The sequence below is a fragment of the Dicentrarchus labrax genome, unplaced genomic scaffold (genome assembly GCF_905237075.1).
Source record: "Dicentrarchus labrax unplaced genomic scaffold, dlabrax2021, whole genome shotgun sequence".
Classification (NCBI taxonomy): domain Eukaryota; kingdom Metazoa; phylum Chordata; class Actinopteri; family Moronidae; genus Dicentrarchus; species Dicentrarchus labrax.
In genome coordinates this window covers 10,958,888-10,975,877 of record NW_026136705.1, presented here as the reverse complement: position 1 = coordinate 10,975,877, position 16,990 = coordinate 10,958,888, and the positions used below count along the sequence as shown (strand labels likewise).

The window sequence follows — 16,990 nt, the reverse complement described above, 5'->3', positions numbered from 1 at the left end:
TTATAGGAATCTGTGAACCGTTGTAAATGTCCATTCAACTTCTAGTGTTTACCAGTACATTTAGCATGCTTTTGAGCATCTTAATATCATAATATTCAGATTTATTCCAATTCTTCAGCCTGATTTGATGGTAGTGACGCTAAAGCTGGATCCTTTAGGACAGTTAGGTCCTCGTGATGAGACCAAATTCAATTGTCACATCTGGAATCACCTCTAGGCTTCCTGAATGCTCATCCAGAGCTACGTGCGAAGAAGCAAGCTTGGAAACAGATCCATGATATAATCTTTTATTTTAACCCATGGGATTTAACTTTTACAGTGCATTTCTTTACAACAATTATTCATTAAGTGACAGGTTTTAGCCACCACTACGGATCAGATAACTATGTATGTTACATTTCTGAGTTCCTCTTAAAGATTTTGACTTCATGAACACTGTGTGAAAAAATCCCAAATATTAGACAATGGATAACCACACAGGTTATAACTAATTCATCCAATCATCCATTGAACTGGTTAGCCTTGTTATCAAACAGAACCGTCTGTTAATCTTTAGTTGTCTCAGTGTTATCAAGCAGCTAACTATCTGTACCATTTAAACATACAGAGAGGTGGCCAATTAGAAACCTGCTGCCATCTGTAAGAAAGAAAAAGGCTTTAAAAATAGACAAAACAAAATATGGCACTATTGTCTCAAGAAACAACCAGTAGACACAAACACATTTTTTTTAAAGGACTGTGGCCAAACTCCCCTGAACAGAACAAGAAACTCCAAGCACTTGGTTCAGTCTTTACTGCCAGATAACAATCTGAGGAGGAGTCAGTCAGATGGACATCAAGCATTCATTCACAGACATCTGAGCAGAAAGACCTCCCTCTGTCACCTCGCAGAACACCCACAGGACCTTCAAATGACATTTTCTTACACCAGAAGGAGACACTGCAGAAATCTGCCGTCTCCCACTCTTACTGTCTTCTCTTTCTCTTAACGCATCAAGCACACTTCCCACAAAACACACAACACGCAGCATTGCACCGATCTGTCCACACAACCCTCAGAACGCCTAATGTTGCAACATGGCTATACTGGAGAAAAGCATCGATAAAGACGGAACCACATTGACTGTGCATATACATAATTTTGAAAACACATTGCAGCAATGAACACATATACGACCCACTAAATGCACATGAACATAAAGTCGATCCAGTTACCCATTACATATTACATTCAGGCTCCAAGAAAAAGATGCGATGACAAAGTAAACAGCAGATTTCTCCCTTTTGCTCAAGTTTGGTCTCAGATTCCCTCGAATACACAACAGCTAGTAGTGCACAAAATAAGAATACAAAATTAGACTTTTAAATACTGTAGCAGCAATTCTTTTCTTTTAAAGTTGAAAGCCTCCAGTAGTACAGGTAAAGGCTTTGGAGTCCCCGACACGTGGAAGGGTGAGCGATTGTCCTCTGAAGTGCGAGACAGTGTCTGTAAGGAGGGTGCAGGTGTTTGGTACTAAAGGTGGGTGACTCTGCTGGGGTGGACAGGTTGGAGATGTGTCTGGGACGGGGGCACCGTTAGAGGACTGAGCAGCGTGGAGGCAGCTGGACACCGCAGCGCTCCAGGCTGAAAATGTCTTTGAACAGAAGGGGTTTGTTCTCTAGGAAAACCTCCCCTGCTGACACTTCCATCTCAGACGTTCCCTCTCCTCTTCACCGCCTCTCAGACAGTCTCACAGTGCATCTCCGTTTCCAAACCGAGCCTTCCAAAGAGTAACAATTCCTCCTCATCTTCCCCTCCCTCAGCAGCCAGAACCACAGCAGGTTGGGGTTACAACGTGGGCACTCAGCTCATCAGTCCAAAACGAACAGGACAGAGCCGAGGCAGGCCGTGCTACGCAAACGCTTCTCTCAGCTGGAGGCTGTGGCGATGGCCTTCTTGAGCTGCTGGCTGCGGATCTCGCGGGTGCGGGACTCCAGGAGCAGGTCGTGGCAGGTGTTGCAGACCAACACCGGGTCATACAGCTGCTGGTCTGGGATGGGCAGCTTCAGATGACAACAGTCTTTACAGAACACATTGCCACAGTTCCTGGCGATGGAGAGCACACGGAAAGTTAGGAAAATAGATGTGTGATCTGCATTTTAATTAGCAGCTCGGACCAAAAACATTAAGACTTTAGAACAAAAAGCGTGGGAATAGAATAGTTAATGGTATACAACTGCACCAACATGTGAGAATGTGTTAATTTACAAGACTTTACAGGATGAAAATGTTTTAAAAAAACTAAGAACTTTAAACCACAGTTAAAATCACAGAATGGCTTCTGAAATACACCAAATTCCTGTTTAAATACAGTAACAATCTATTGGTAATTAATAATCTATTCTATTTAAAATATAAATATTATCTAATAGTACATTTTGTCCTTCCTCTGTATTTTCAGAATAGTGCTGTCTGTTGATATGAATTTCTTTCCACTTTTGGACTGCCTCAGTTTTTTCAGTGGAGCATATAAATAATTCTCTGGCTGACCAGGAGCCTTTAATTCTGAAACCATGGGCTGAGACCAAAGCTTGGTTTATTGCCTTGAAAATACAAAGAGTGTGTGTTTGAGTTGCAGGCTGCTACTTTGGCACAATTGTGCTGCAACAAAAGAGTCCCAGGAGAAATGTGTATAAAAAACCTTTAAAAGGAAATAGTAAGCTCTCCTGAACAAATGTTCACTAGAGCTGATGCCTTTGATTGGTGAATACACAAATCAGGATGTAGTAAGCAGCAGTAGTAAGTTTTGCTTTCTTGCTAAGAAAGAGATGACAAGATTGATAACTCTCTCATGTCTGTATGTAAACTGGTCAGCCATTATTCCCAATGGATATTAAGACTTTTTCTGCATTTATCAGAATATGAGGATGATGTTGGCTTACCTGGCACAGTTTTCTATTCAAAATCAACATGTAATAATCTATAAACAACAGCCTTTTTCAAGAGGAGTGTAGTAATTTATGTCAGAGACAAGAAAAATTAAACCACAACATTTGGCGAGCCAGACAGGAGGACAAAACGGGTCCCGGTTCCAGGCGGACAGCCGTCACTCCACCACAGACCGACCACTCTAAGAGCGCTCAAGAGGTAAGCAGAAAACCTTTTATAAATTTTCTGCATATGGTGTTTCTGTCTGTGGGGAGAGAGAGCAGTCTGTGACTCCCGCTTTGTCCTACGAACGTAAGAAAATAAGGACCCTGTGACACTTGTTTATTGACTCCAATATGCTACTCAATTACATAAGATTATATAGAATTATATACAGCTAAGTTGTGCTTCATTGATTTTCTGATTTAGATTTTTGCTAATTTGTTGATTGACTTATTTCATTAAAGTGCATAACTGCTGAATTGAATCACAAAGCTTGTCTCATGCATGAGCTGTGTGTGTGTGAGAGTGAGTGAAAGTCCTAGGTAGTGTGAAGAAGTCCTAGGGAAGTCACAGTGTGTACTCATTGATCTAGGCGGGTTTATATAAAAAAATTATAGCATCTTGCTGAGAAACCGCTGTTCTAGTTTAAAGCAGAAGTCCTGTAATAATAATTATTCTTTTTTAAATAAATAAATAAAAAAGACTGAACTAACATTGTTGAACATTGGTGTCCAACCTTCAGCAAATCCTAGGCGTTGTGGTAGATAGTCAGTGAAATAAATTAATCCCCGAAGCTCAACAGGAGAAGAACATACAAGAACTGTATTAGCACAGTTGTGTATGCATGTCCTAAATAACTTGAGCAAACATCATAAAGGACAATAGTAACATCTTATGCTACTTAAGTTGTAAATATTGTTGTTGTGGTGGCCATCGTGTGTGCTGGTTGAATTTAAATTTTTGTGGTTGTTTTTTGCTGTTTTGGAAAAAATGCTGTAGTAATTGTATGCTGTTTGATAATAAAACATTTTCTTATGCTGGTGGGAAAATACTTTGATTATATGTTGGCGTAAATCGTCGACTGTGTCTTGTAGGGTGTGCTTTTGTGTATATCACCAAGAGTGATCTTGCTATTGTTGTGTTTTGGATTCCCCCCCTTTTTTCCCCCTAGTAGATAGACACAAAAAAAATAATTTTCCAAGTGATAGTGTTGTTCCCATATACTTGCCATAACGGATATACTGGAATTCCCCAATTGTTTAAGTATATTATTATTATTATTATTTGGAGTGACTGAAGTTTGCCTAGGACATAGGTTTACTGTGGTTTCATGTGTGTTCCCCCCTTAGATCCCTCTCTTTGAGGTTTGCAGCAGTTGTCTCATAATCCTGCACAATGCAGCTGGAAGAGCTATCTTGTTTAGAATATTTGCTGGGTCTCTGTCTGTGTGTGTGTGTGTCTGTGTGTGTGTGTGTGTGTGTGTGTGTGTGTGTGTGTGTGTGTGTGTGTGTGTGTGTGTGTGTGTGTGTGTGTGTGTGTGTGTGTGTGTGTGTGTGTTTGTGCAAAACAGCAGACTTGTGCTGACAGTTGGAGCATATCAACTGCTACTTGTCTACATATCAACAGCTGATCACATCTCAAAGTCTTGTGGTGTCTCTGATATATGCTCCACAGCAGGTCAGTTGTTTTTTGACTGAACCAAAATTTTTAACCTTTTCATTTGTGAGTAAATGTGCTCTTGTGTTTATAAATGTAAGAAAACCACGGTGAAGGCCCACCTGCAGTGGTGACGTCTCTTGGCTATCCAGAACTCACAGTCACAGTTGAAACAATGGGAGGCCATGTGGTCGGGCACCCACCGCGTGACCTACACACACACACACACACACACACGCATAATTAGAGGTGCTCTTAGCCATACAGGTGATGGGGAGAAAGAAAGGTGAGGAAGTGGAGAGAGAAGCTACATCAGACGATGAAACGATGCCGACCTCTGTGTCCTTGCGCTCCACTCGATCCCAGCTGCCCTCAGACAGACGGTCCTCACTGTGGGTCGACAGAGAATCCTCCTCGTTGCTGGTGTCTGACTCACGCAGACACGTCTGCAAACAGAGAGGGAAGGGCAAGGTCAGAAGACAGACAGGAATGAGAGAACACTTCCTGAGGATAATCAAAAGTAAATATTTATAAACACCGCAGAAAGAAAAAAACTGCCGCTACTGCTGGGCTGTCTGGCATTAATGACTTCACTGAAAAAGCTACTCACAATGTCATCCTCGTAGTCGATATCTGGCTCCGAGGGAGGGGTGCTGTACTGTTTACTCTCCAGCCTCATCTGCAGCTGTCGCACCTGCTGCCTTAGCACCTCTACCTCCTGCTTGTAGCCTGCCTCAATCTGCCGCAGTCTCTGCTGCACGGCGTCCATGGGCACCGGCAGCCCGTCGTCGTCGAGGTAAGATGGGGCCTGGGGTGGGGGAGGTGAGCTGGAAGCGGAGGGTGAGGAGTACGACACCGGCAGGAGCTGATGGCCTGCCAGGGAGTAGCTGTTGAGGGCAGCGGCAGCAGGCCCATACAGGCCGGTGTAGCCTGCACTCCTGGCAGCAGACAGCCATCCAGCCTGCAGAGGGCTGCTGGGACAACAAAGAGCCTCTCTGCGGCAGCACTGGGACCCATTGGTGATGGCGAAGCCCTGGGCACGGAGCAGCTTACTGGCAAGCCGACGGCTCTGGTAAGTGTTGGGCTGCAAGGCCCGACTGACACCAGAATGACCGGCACTGGTGCAGGCGGACTGGACCAGACCCTGGACGCTCTCCCAATGGGAGCCGAGCAGGGACAGCTCTGAGAGCTGGCTCTGGGAGATCAGATGGCGAGTTGCTACCTGGGTGCAATCTACAGGAGCTGCTGCAACTGTTAACACACGCTCTCTACCTTTCACTACTTCTGTCCTCATGTCCTCCTTCTCCTTCTCCTTCTCCCTCTGGGGTTGAACCTGGGGTTGTGATTCAGACTGCTCCTCATCATTAAAATGATTCTGGGTGAGATCCTGGCTCACTGTGGGAGGCAGGGTGGGGGGAGGTTCTCCCTCACCTGTGAGAGTCTCGGTAGAGTCCTCCATGGGAAGGAGTGGGGTTAGTTGCTTCAGAGCCAGCAGTCCTGCACATTCTGGGAGGTTTGCTGTCAGTGTGTTTGCTTGGCTGTCAGTGTGGCCGTTAAGCAGCGAGTTGGGTGTGATGGCTGAAGGCTGCGTGCCGTTGCAGGGGAGAGGTAAGCAGGGCTCTGATTTATGAGTAGGTGACGTGGTGTTTTCAGCAGTCCTACAGGGGCTCTCAGCCTCCAGCTGAGGTGGTGGGAGAGGAGGGTTAGTGATCTGAGGCAAAGCCTGTTGGAGGACAGGAGTGGGGAAAGGAGTGTGAGCGAGTGCAACGTCCTTACTGAGCGGGACAGGGGGAAGGGGCAGGGAGGGCAGGGGCTGTGTGGTCAGACAGGGCTCCTCCAGTGTGTCTTCACATCTCTCTGCACCCAGCCCATCCTCTGGTGTCTTAGCAGGACTCGGCTGTAGAGGTTCCCCCTCACTGCTGTCCAGTCCAGTGTCAAGTATGACCTCATCAGAGATCTCTGCAGAGGTTTCTTCTGTGGCTGGCGAGGGCTCCGGGGCAGAGCGACCCTCCTGGCAGTGCTTATTGAGATTGGGGTCACTGGATGTACGTGTCAGGGGCACCCCGTTCTCAAAAGCTGACAGCAGGTTGTCCATGGAGCGAGTCTTGGGGAGTCTGGAAATCAGAAATACATAAAAATTAATTTTTTTTCCTCACATGTGAAGAAATGTTGATGATACAATTCTCTGTTAGGGACACTAGAGGGCAGTGTCACTCTCTGTAACCCGTGAATAACCAAGAACAGTACAGTAGGACAGATACTGAGCAACAAATCAGATTGGCATCAAACAAACACACCTGTCAAGAGAACGGGAGGTGAGTTCATCTCCTGTGACATTTGGGGGGAGGTAGAGCTCCATAGAATCGTCCACGGCGGTGCAAGGGGAGGAGGTGGGCAGGTAGACAGCTGTCCACAGCTGTAATGCTCGTGTGTGGCAGACTGGCTGCAGCACCTGGCAGACAAACAAGTGGCAAGGAAAATCTCAGAGAACACTATACAGTAATGACGGTCCATATTACTCTATTAGTACAGTTTAGGGATGAAAGTATCAGTCATACTATTAATCATTGATCAAGCAAATCAAAATGGTATCATCAGTGTAAGGTACCATATCGTGACTGGGGATGTAGAGGAAGTTCTGGAAGTTCTTGTTTCCGCTGCGAAGCAGGGACCAAACAGAGCAGGTGCGTTTGTAGATGTTCCTTGCCTCCCTCTCGTAAGCATTGTTACACAGGAAGGTGCCATAAAGACATGAGTATGTATGCTGCACCAACTTGACCTGGGCACATGAGGAAGAAGGAACAAGAAGTCAGGCCTTTCACAACGGCAGCGCTCTCTCAATTTAATGCTTAGCTGACTGATGTGAAACATCTGACAACAAGATTAGCTCTGGTTATATAATGTGTTGGTTCTCAATTGTGAATGGCTGCAACAGTTTCAAGGAAATGGCTCAAAGATGAAAATGGTATGCAAAAAATCCTTAAAATAAATGTTTTACATGTGTTCTGTTTTTAAAGATGGCTTCATGTAATGCAGAGCAAAAAGTCACTCTCACTGGGGTTTATTGGGGAAATGGTTACAAAAAAATGTATACAGTCATCATTACAAAGGTTAGAGAAGTAAAGTGTGCAGTCCGACCACCCACCAGGAAGGCCTCGTTGAACTCAAACAGACAGGGGAACTGTTTGAGCAGCTGGTGAACACAGTCTAGCCACTGCAGGAAGACCGGACACTGCTCGCTCACATCATCAGCATTCTCCTGGTGGCCACAGCGGTCCCCAAACTTATGACCATAGTCCAGCCAATCAGTCTCCACAAGCACCTGGAAACCCTGTGGATGACACAGTCGTCAGTACTAATGGTAATAATATCGCAACAAAAACAACGCCTAAAAGAGTACTCCACTGATTTAACATCGCAAACCACTGACAAATATTGTCTATTTTATTCCACTCATTCTTATTCATTGTCAAAACCTGGCACCCATAATGCAACTTGATGGACAGTTCAGTCTGAGACTTGGGTCTGTTATAAGAGTAGTGGCTAATGTAAGCAGAGAAAAGGAGCGGGCTACAGAAGTCTGGTTACCTCCACACCCCCAGATTTTTTCAAACTTGTAGTCTTCAGCCCCAACTGACACTGACTCAAGTGACAATTTGTCAGATTTTGTGCAGCTCTCTCTGAAGCTTTTATACAACTTTTTCACATATGCAGTAGTATTCCCAAACACCTGTAAACAGGCTTTGATGTGTACCTGTGATCTGTAATACTATATTCATAATGAGTATATCTCAAATCCAACTATATGAAACAATCTGTGGCCAAACCTGAATCTCACCTCTAATGTCCTGTAGTAGGGGTCCAGCAGGATCTTGGCAAGAGCTACAATCTGGGGTGTGCGGTCCCACCCATCCGAACAGTGCACCAGGACAGGACGACCTTCCCTCTCCACTGCTGAACACACCAGAGTGGCTGCCTTCAGCATGACAGACAGGTGCTGCAGCCAACGGGTGCTCTCAAGTGCCGAAAGCCAGCTGGACATAACAGAGGGGAATGATTAGATGAGCACAAATCTATACAGAACCTTTCCCAATTTATGAAGTGATCTGGAGACCAGATACTGTATACATACATCAGCTTTGGTTACTCAAGTTAAACTGCGTTATTAGGCTGGAGGAGGAAGCCCCTGACCTACGTATCTGGAGGCCTTCCTGCGTCATTACACACCTCCATGAGAATAACAACAAGCCTTAAAATAATCTGGTTTGGCGTCAGAAGCTGGGTTAACCTATGTACTGTACATACAACCACACATGTAAACACACTAGTAAAACACACACAGCTGGTAAAAACACACAGATGTAAACTCTAGAACAAACAGCAACGCATAATGCACAGATCCACTGTTGGTGTGTACAGACAGACAGCTGGCCAGCCCAGCAGGAACGGGACTGGACCGTGGCAGCGTTCCCATCTCTGTGTGGTGTTGCCTTACTGTGAGGTGAAGCCATTAAAACGGGGGGAGGGGGGGCACAAATGAGGGCAGAGCTGCTCAGAGAGAAAGGTCGAATAGATCGACTTACTTTCCTGGATCTGGGATCTGACTGCAGACGGTCCTCAGAGCCTGAAAGCTGTTCCGGATGGCGTGGATGTTGGCCATTCCCATGAACATCACTTCGCAGTTTGGGTAGTACTCTGAACGCAAACAAACACAAAAAACTCTGATGAAGGTCATATGACACAAACAAAGCTAGGCTTGTAAAGAACAGTAGCATCACGTGTTCAGATGATGCCGTTTATTTTAATATCAAATGGAATCAACTGTAAGGTGACTGTGTGCAGTCACTGGTGGCAGTAATAATTTGTTTACTGAATATCATATGTCGAATTGGACATTCACATTAAATGCATTAGCAAGGCCCTGTGCAGACTGAGGCCACTGCTTACAATCAGGGGCAGAGCAGCGCTTTCTTGAAGGTTATATATCTGAGATTTAAAACAATACAGCAGCAAACAAGTTTTTGCTATGTAAATATATGATGGCGTCATGGTGTCCTGAGCAGAGAATGAAGTCACACTCACGCGGTGCATGTGTGTGTGTGTTGTAATCTGAGCTTCTCTGTACTGTTTATTTAGCCGATCTGGCCATGTGTGCATGTTAATGCGTGTCCCTTTCTGTGAAAAGTTTTTGCAAGAGTTTGTTTTCTCATCTACTTCAGTGAATTATGAATTTATTTGGACCAAACCAGAGTTGGTGTTTGTTGGAACAGTGGAAAGATTAACAAAGATTGTTTTGACAAAGAAGTTTTTGTCCACAATGAAGTGTGTTTTATGATCTGTGAGGTAAAATTACAGTTCAGTCACGACTATTTTTGTCAAAAGAAAACTTTATTTCCAAATGCAAAGTTATATTTGGCAATATGGCTCTGTTCTGGGACAGGAGAGCAGCAGCAAAGACCCTCCAGGGTACAGAACAGAGCAAGCTTCAATGACAATAGAAATTATACTATTCATTCCGATTAATTCAGATACAGCATAAAAAGAGGGGCTGGGGTGGAGGCGGGTTGCAAAAGCAGCTTGCAGAGGAAGCAGCAAGGGTAGACAGGCTAAGGCAGCTTACATAAGGCACCCCAATTGGATGCTTAAAGGGATACAAACAGCTGATACTTCAGTTGATTGTATGTAATTTTCCAATTGGACGCTTCTGAGCCATCAGCTGATGTGTGTTTGTGATCAGCTGATGTAACTGGAATTGTGAGCTGAGCTCAACTTCGTGGTCTGCCTGAACTAACGCTGTGCTCAATTTTTGTCAATGCAGTCTGGTGGGCAGTAGCGCTAACTTCTTTTGGTCTGATATGCTACTGCAACATCTAGTGGTTCTTAAAGTAGATTCTTCTTCACCGAGCTTTGACCTCTAAACAGGCTGACTTTTACAAGACAGGTCCAATGCCATTCAACATTATGGAGCAACATTAGCATTTATTTGTCAGTTTCTGACCACCTGATGAACATGAATCCGATATTCACTCTTTCTCACTCTTTAGTTGCTTGATGTTTGACTTTCTTGCTACATTTGTGTGTTTGCCATTTGATCTAGGCTGGTAATTTACATTTGGTTTATCAGAACATTGTTGATGGGAACTGCAAAGTAAATATCTGTGGGTACGTCACTTTGAGCAACAGCTTCCAGGTAAGTAATTTGATCCATACTTAATAGAATAAATTCTGATAAGTGCAGTTTTAAGTTCTCATTACGTTCATTTTGCCTGCATGAATCATGAGCATTAAGTGGTGAAAACACACTCTAGAGGGTAGATAATGTCAACAGATGACATGAGTGTTGTAAGTGCTGTGAAAAAGGAAAATGTGATACATAAATGATGACTAATGCAATGTCAGTTGCCTTTGATCTCATACCTTACAGAATGCTAAATTCAATGAATTCTTTAAGACTTTTCAAATCGCACTTACCTTCACATTCGCAGCCTCCGCCCTTGGCTCGGTTGGCCACTGCAGCGGTGTATGAGCGAGCATCCAGAATCAGCAGCTTCTGTGGCACGGTGTTGTCATCGCAGCCAGCGCCGCCCGTCAGAGAGGAGTCTGGAGATACAGGCGAGAGGACAGAGAGATTTTTACTCTTGTCAGTGGACAGTGTAATGAGAATTGAACTACAGGGAGAAGAAGAGAGAGACAGCCTGAAAGGAGAATGAAAGAATCAGAAAAGGAGGGAGGATATGATTAACAGAAAGTGACTCCATTTGTAACCTACTGAAAATCAATTTTGTCTCCTGATGACACAACCACAGTGTTGCTATTGGTAACAATAACAAGTCAAGAGAGCTGCTTTCAACAGCTACCACAGAGGAAGATGAGGAATTACTCTGAGAATGCAACTGAACTACTTCTCTCTGCACTCGTTCATTGTTGTGCTGCCACTCACTTTGCAGCATGTTGCTGTACACCCAAGTAATGGTTTTCAAGACCCTTTAAGACATGCATGTCACTTGAAATCCAGTCATTTGACATGGTCATCATCTTTCAAAAATATATATTTAAAAAAAACAATTCACAACAACAAAAACACCTGTGCATGCACTTCTTTTTCAGGAAAGGGGCATACATGTGATTTAATGCAGCTTCATTCACTATAAATTGTTGACAAAGTATTTGCCGAACATGGCTAATTATAATTGAAAATGGTGTATTGCTTGGAAGTCATCACTGGTAGTCCACTAATGCATTCTTGAGAGCTACACTGTTCCAAGAGTGCCTGCATAAATCTGTGTACATAAATCAAACAACTTCTTTACCAAAATCACTATCGCAGGAGTCGGGAGCTTCCCCACGCTGTCTGCAGGCTGGTGTTCCACAGGTACCCTTGGTACCCATCTGACAGGCCTTGGCGATGGACGTCACCAGGTACTCATCATCGGTGTTCCTCCAGCCCCACCAGCTGATCTCAGGCTGGCTGCAACGGGCAATCACTGCCCCGTTCTTCTGGTGCCTGAAATTCAAGGTTATACAGTCAGTAAACACAAATATAGATGCTCTTGTGCAAATGGATGTAAATATGTGATAGTGTGTCAGTAAACCCACCTGTAGACCACCACAGGGATCCTCTTCCAGGATCTAAAAGAAGCCACGCTCTCCAGCTCCTTGTCAGTGATCCATATCGGAACCAGAAGCTTCTGTGGGTAGCTGGAGCACAGCCTGAGGACAAAAGGGACAAGACGCATTGTTTTTAAAGGGGAAGATTAAATGCAGTTTATATTGCTGCAAACATTATACAACCAGGACACTAGGGCTGACTTGAGTCAGTCTTTCTGTAAGAGAAAACAATAACAAACCAAGACGAAATAGTGCTTTGAGCTGCGGCAAATAACATTGTTTTTAGGGTCACTACTGCATCAAGAACTCTCAGCTCTGGCAGAGAACAAATCACAGAGAGTTACTGCCTGACTCCATCTGTCTCTGGTCTCCCCCTCCTCCCCTCCCATGATACTTTCTTCAATTTCTATTCACCTGCTGACTGTCTAAGGAGGGAGGGGGAGACAGAGATAGTGTGTGTGTGTGTGTGTGAGAGAGAGAGAGAGAGAGAGAGAGAGGAAAGTGAAATACTGTGCTGAGTCATGGGCCTCAGCAGGCTGCGGCTTGTTTAATTAGCCCGTTGTCCTGTGTGTCTGTCTCCCTCAGCAGGATGCGCTCTCTTGGGCCCTCCGAGCAGACTGACCTTTTTTTTTGTAGCATTTATTTTCCCAGACAGCAAAGGAGACAGAAGAGTCTGATACACATGTACACACACACTTGGTATATTGCATTATTTCTGCTTGAGTGAATGCTACAATGTTATTTATTTGTGTGTGTGCGTGTTAAAGACTGGACTTAAGGAGAGTGCTGCTGGCCTGAGCGGTCAGGCAAGACAAAAGGGAGCAAGTATTCACACTGACCTGTGCTACTGAAGGTATTTGAAGGAACAGTCCACTGCAGGTCTATGGTTTTAGTATTAAATACTCATGTTACTTGCACAACATGAATAAAGTTAATATTAATAGATTTTGTCATTTATATGATTATTCTTTGTCTTTTGTCAATTTGAAGGATAATCATGCGCCACGTTTTTTCCCATAATGCTTTGGCAGATGTAAAGAGGAAGTATAATGTTGCCATGGAGTCAGTAAGCTAAGCGAGTCTCGGGCAAGTCTTTGAGTTATTAGTTCCTCTGATTTCTAAGTGAATTTATGGATGCATATTCTTTACAGACATCAGAGATAATGATGTCCTCAGGAAATGTAAGTCTGTGGTGTCTGTGTTCAGTGTAATTTACATCCAACTTCACTAATATCCCCCCAAAAGTAATTCAGCACTAATTCAAAATTCACATTTCCTGACACGAGTTCTGACACAGTGCTGAGATGTGCCAACGCACACACACAAGCTGTTGGTCACACAATCTGTTCAGTTTGGCGACATTGTGGTTACAGTGTCTTTAGTCCAGCCTGATTCCAGCCCCTACTCTCTGTCACAGCTCTCAAAAAGCTCTTTGAAACACTGTCACTCACCATTCACTCTCTAAAACAATGATGACTCTTATAGTTTCAGTATTGTGCAGCTATCTGCCGTGAGAGAAGTGTCATTCTATTTATGGTAAAGTATCTGCGACATACTTGTAGTTGTAGTTTATATCAGACACTCTCCAGACGTTCTGTGTGTCGAAGCCCATCCTCTTGACCTCCATTTCCATTCTCTGACGCACGTGATCACCTGCACACACAGAGACCATGGAGGAGCAAATTATTTTAGGAATATCAAGAATTTAACAAAATAATGCATAACTGTCCTGAAACGTTTGTGTAAAGTTCAGTCTTAATTGTTGTGTGTGTAGGACCTGGGCGGCAGAGATGAACGTGCTGGTCTTCATCATCCGCACTTCCTCCCAAACACCAGGCATGATAGGCTAGGGCGAACAGGTCCTCCAGGCGGGACGGGTGAGCTATGGCCCGGTTCAGACGCTTGACCCACTCCTGGCATTGCTTGAACGTTGCAAAGTGGCATCTGTTGAGAACCCAACGTGGAGATTAGAAGGATTAGTCAGATCCAACAGCAAATATCCCGTTACAAGTACCTGCATCTGGGACTTGGAAAAAAAACAAGAAAAGCGAATTTCTTCAGATGTTCAGTGATTTTCCAGCCTTTAAACCGGGGTAATAATGTGGCTGCTCAGTGATGAGGAAACAAGACGCGGCTGGCACATCTGCTGCGGAGAATCTGAAGGCAGCACTGGTTTTGAACTTTACAGATGTCCATGAGCAGATGAGAATTTCAGTCTGCTGCCGTTTTCCTTGAAAGTGTTTTTTAAGCAAGTGCAGGCATGCTTAGTGGTAGTTATATATTTGCCATCTGGCTAATCTTGGCAAATGACTAGGTAGTGATCAAAATGAAATGAAATCATCAAATACAACAGTTCCAATTCAACAGTTGCTACACAGCATACTCTGGTCATTTAGAAAATAAGTCAAAATAACAATAAATATGATATTTATCTACATCGTCCTTATTTCATTCAGTATTCAGAAGTATCAACTGGAAGAAGATGTACGACAACAGCATACAGAATTATTTTCTGCTTTTTTCTCTGACAAAATATAAAAAACATCCTGCACATTAGGGTGGCAACCAATGATCATTTTCATTATTGGTTATTCTGTCAATCATTTTTACAATTAACTATTAATTTAATGATGATATATGATACCTAATGATATATATTCAATTTTTAAAAAAGGAGCTGGAGCCAGTTTAATGTTTTTACATAATAAATTACTTACACAACAATCAATTACACAATTTCCAAACCAACAGAGAAAACATACACACTTTAATGCTTACTTGGTTTTTTAGACTGTAAAACTATTATTAATGACAACTCTGTTATTGTGGTAAGCATGAAGTACTGTATTTCCACCCTGTAACTTACTCTAAATAGGAAGGGATAACCCTGTTTAACTGTGAGGACACATGACATGATCTCCATAATCACTATTGTCATTAAGTAATGTAGGAGGAGATGGACGGATAGAGAAACTACAATAGCACTATATTTATGTTACCCTCATTTTATTACTACTGAAAGAGTTGTAACTGCTATTTTCAAACCCGGAAATATTGATTAGCACTTAAGCGTGGTAGTGTCTGATATTAGCTGCCTCCTTAAGGACAGACGGAACTGTTGTATTATTAATTCAAATACACACCACTGTGTGTCTGTACTGTATTTATGCTGGTTAATAACAGCATCAATCTGCCTGCAAGGTTAATATGATGTCTTTAGTGTGTGAGTGGGCTGCTCTCTTTACCTGACAACTTTGGAGTCTTTGCAGATGATGTGCAGCTGGAACATGTCTCTGCACTCCACACTCTCTATCAGCCTGAGAGGCACCTGTAGGGGGAGACAGAGTGCGTGTGTGATCAGCCTGTTGGCCCGCTCTCAGAGCAGACAGCACATCTGCAAAGGGGTTACCACCCTCTGGTCTAGTACAGACTGAATCCAGGGTATATACCCATACTGTAGTACAGCTTTAACCTTACTGTAGAGGACAAGAAGGCCTCTGCAGTATTTTAACTTATGATACCAAATAGCAGCTATGTAACTGGCTTTGTCCAGAGGATTGTCTATTCTGCTTTCAAAGCTTTTACGTTATTCTGTGAACTGAGGTGTTAAAAAAGGCGCTGCTAAAATGTATACAGTCACCTACGCAACTGCACTTTTGGTCAAACCTTTATGCAACAGCAATTTGTGCATATTGTATGAATGAGAAAATACTAGACCATGCCTTATAGCAAAAGTAGTACTTGTTTTTTATGAAGTCTCAAGGTCAGCCAACGCACTGTACCAAATATTCTACTAAGTGCTTTCACAGTAAATTACAATAAACCCTGGGTTACCATTGAGTTGAATGTGAATTACAATTTGTCCCCAGTAGACTATAATTGTTTAAAGAGAAGAAGAGCTGATTGACTTAAGCTGTCTAGACTGTGGCAGAGGGTGGTGTTTTATCATATGGTACTCACAGATATCTCATTGTCCACACCTGGGTAGGTCTAAAACACAGTGACACCATGGAGCACACACAGAGAGAGAGAGAGAGAAGGAGGGAGGGAAGACACAAGACAGGAGGAAATGGAAAAAACTATTAAACCAAAAAAATTCAGGAGACAAAAGGAAATGAAGAGTTAACAGGAAAGAAAACATCAAAGAGGTTGAAAGATGAAAGATAACTGAGTGGATCATGGAGTGTGCTACTTGCAGCACATGACCAAGCCGAATGGAAATCATGGAGAGAAAGACAAACACGGACAGGAGCAAAGGGCAGGAAAACAGCTTAGAAGCAGGGGGGGAGTTGTGAAGGGGGGTTGTGGGACAGAGGTTGTGGCATATTGGCATTCCTACATAGTTCATCTGCACTGCTGGGGTCATTGCAAGACTCTGTCCAGTAGGAAGCCAGTTTGATAGGGACTGTTAGTGAGTGATTAATCTGACTGATGATCAGCCCCTCACCTCCTCCTCCTTTTCAAATCCCCTGTCATCTTTTCCAGAAGCCGAATCCCTCTGGAAAAGATGACAGGGATTTGGGAAGAAGGAGGAATTTCACTGCCAGTGAATGCAAACAATTGGCCTGTTTGTCTTTGAGCAAGGCCTGACGTCAGCAGGAGCGAGTCGGTGGACATCAGTGCCAGTGGGGGCCGGGCCTTTGGAGCCTAGATGTCACATTAAACCTCCCCTGTCTGAAGATCAGACGGCCCGCCACTCCTGTGGTACAAACAAATTCATGCAAACTACGCTGGGATATTACTAAACCCACTTTACGGGTACCCAATGTAAAATACTTGCAGGTTTATTTTCCTTGTTAGCAGAATTATGTGTTT

At 43.7% G+C, this 16,990-nt stretch overlaps 1 protein-coding gene across 6 annotated transcripts in view; it reads right to left on the bottom strand.

Moving 5' to 3' along the window:
* Positions 1-273: 273 nt before the first annotated feature.
* The window catches only part of mtmr4 (myotubularin related protein 4), a 42,845-nt gene continuing 26,128 nt past the window's right edge, over positions 274-16,990 (bottom strand). For 3 of the 6 annotated variants that reach the window (XM_051400899.1, XM_051400898.1, XM_051400895.1), the window contains 16 exons: positions 16,136-16,165; positions 15,421-15,503; positions 13,953-14,119; positions 13,732-13,828; positions 12,164-12,277; positions 11,878-12,071; positions 11,039-11,167; positions 9,151-9,262; positions 8,406-8,601; positions 7,713-7,898; positions 7,176-7,346; positions 6,865-7,019; positions 5,178-6,681; positions 4,879-5,013; positions 4,690-4,778; positions 274-2,086 (listed from right to left, as the gene is read on the bottom strand). In XM_051400899.1, the coding sequence (XP_051256859.1) occupies positions 1,909-2,086; positions 4,690-4,778; positions 4,879-5,013; positions 5,178-6,681; positions 6,865-7,019; positions 7,176-7,346; positions 7,713-7,898; positions 8,406-8,601; positions 9,151-9,262; positions 11,039-11,167; positions 11,878-12,071; positions 12,164-12,277; positions 13,732-13,828; positions 13,953-14,119; positions 15,421-15,503; positions 16,136-16,165 (3,540 nt within the window). In that variant the 3' untranslated portion in view covers positions 274-1,908. The remainder of the gene's footprint in view (positions 2,087-4,689; positions 4,779-4,878; positions 5,014-5,177; positions 6,682-6,864; positions 7,020-7,175; positions 7,347-7,712; positions 7,899-8,405; positions 8,602-9,150; positions 9,263-11,038; positions 11,168-11,877; positions 12,072-12,163; positions 12,278-13,731; positions 13,829-13,952; positions 14,120-15,420; positions 15,504-16,135; positions 16,166-16,990) is intronic. The other 3 variants (XM_051400896.1, XM_051400897.1, XM_051400900.1) reach the window with 3 other exon arrangements.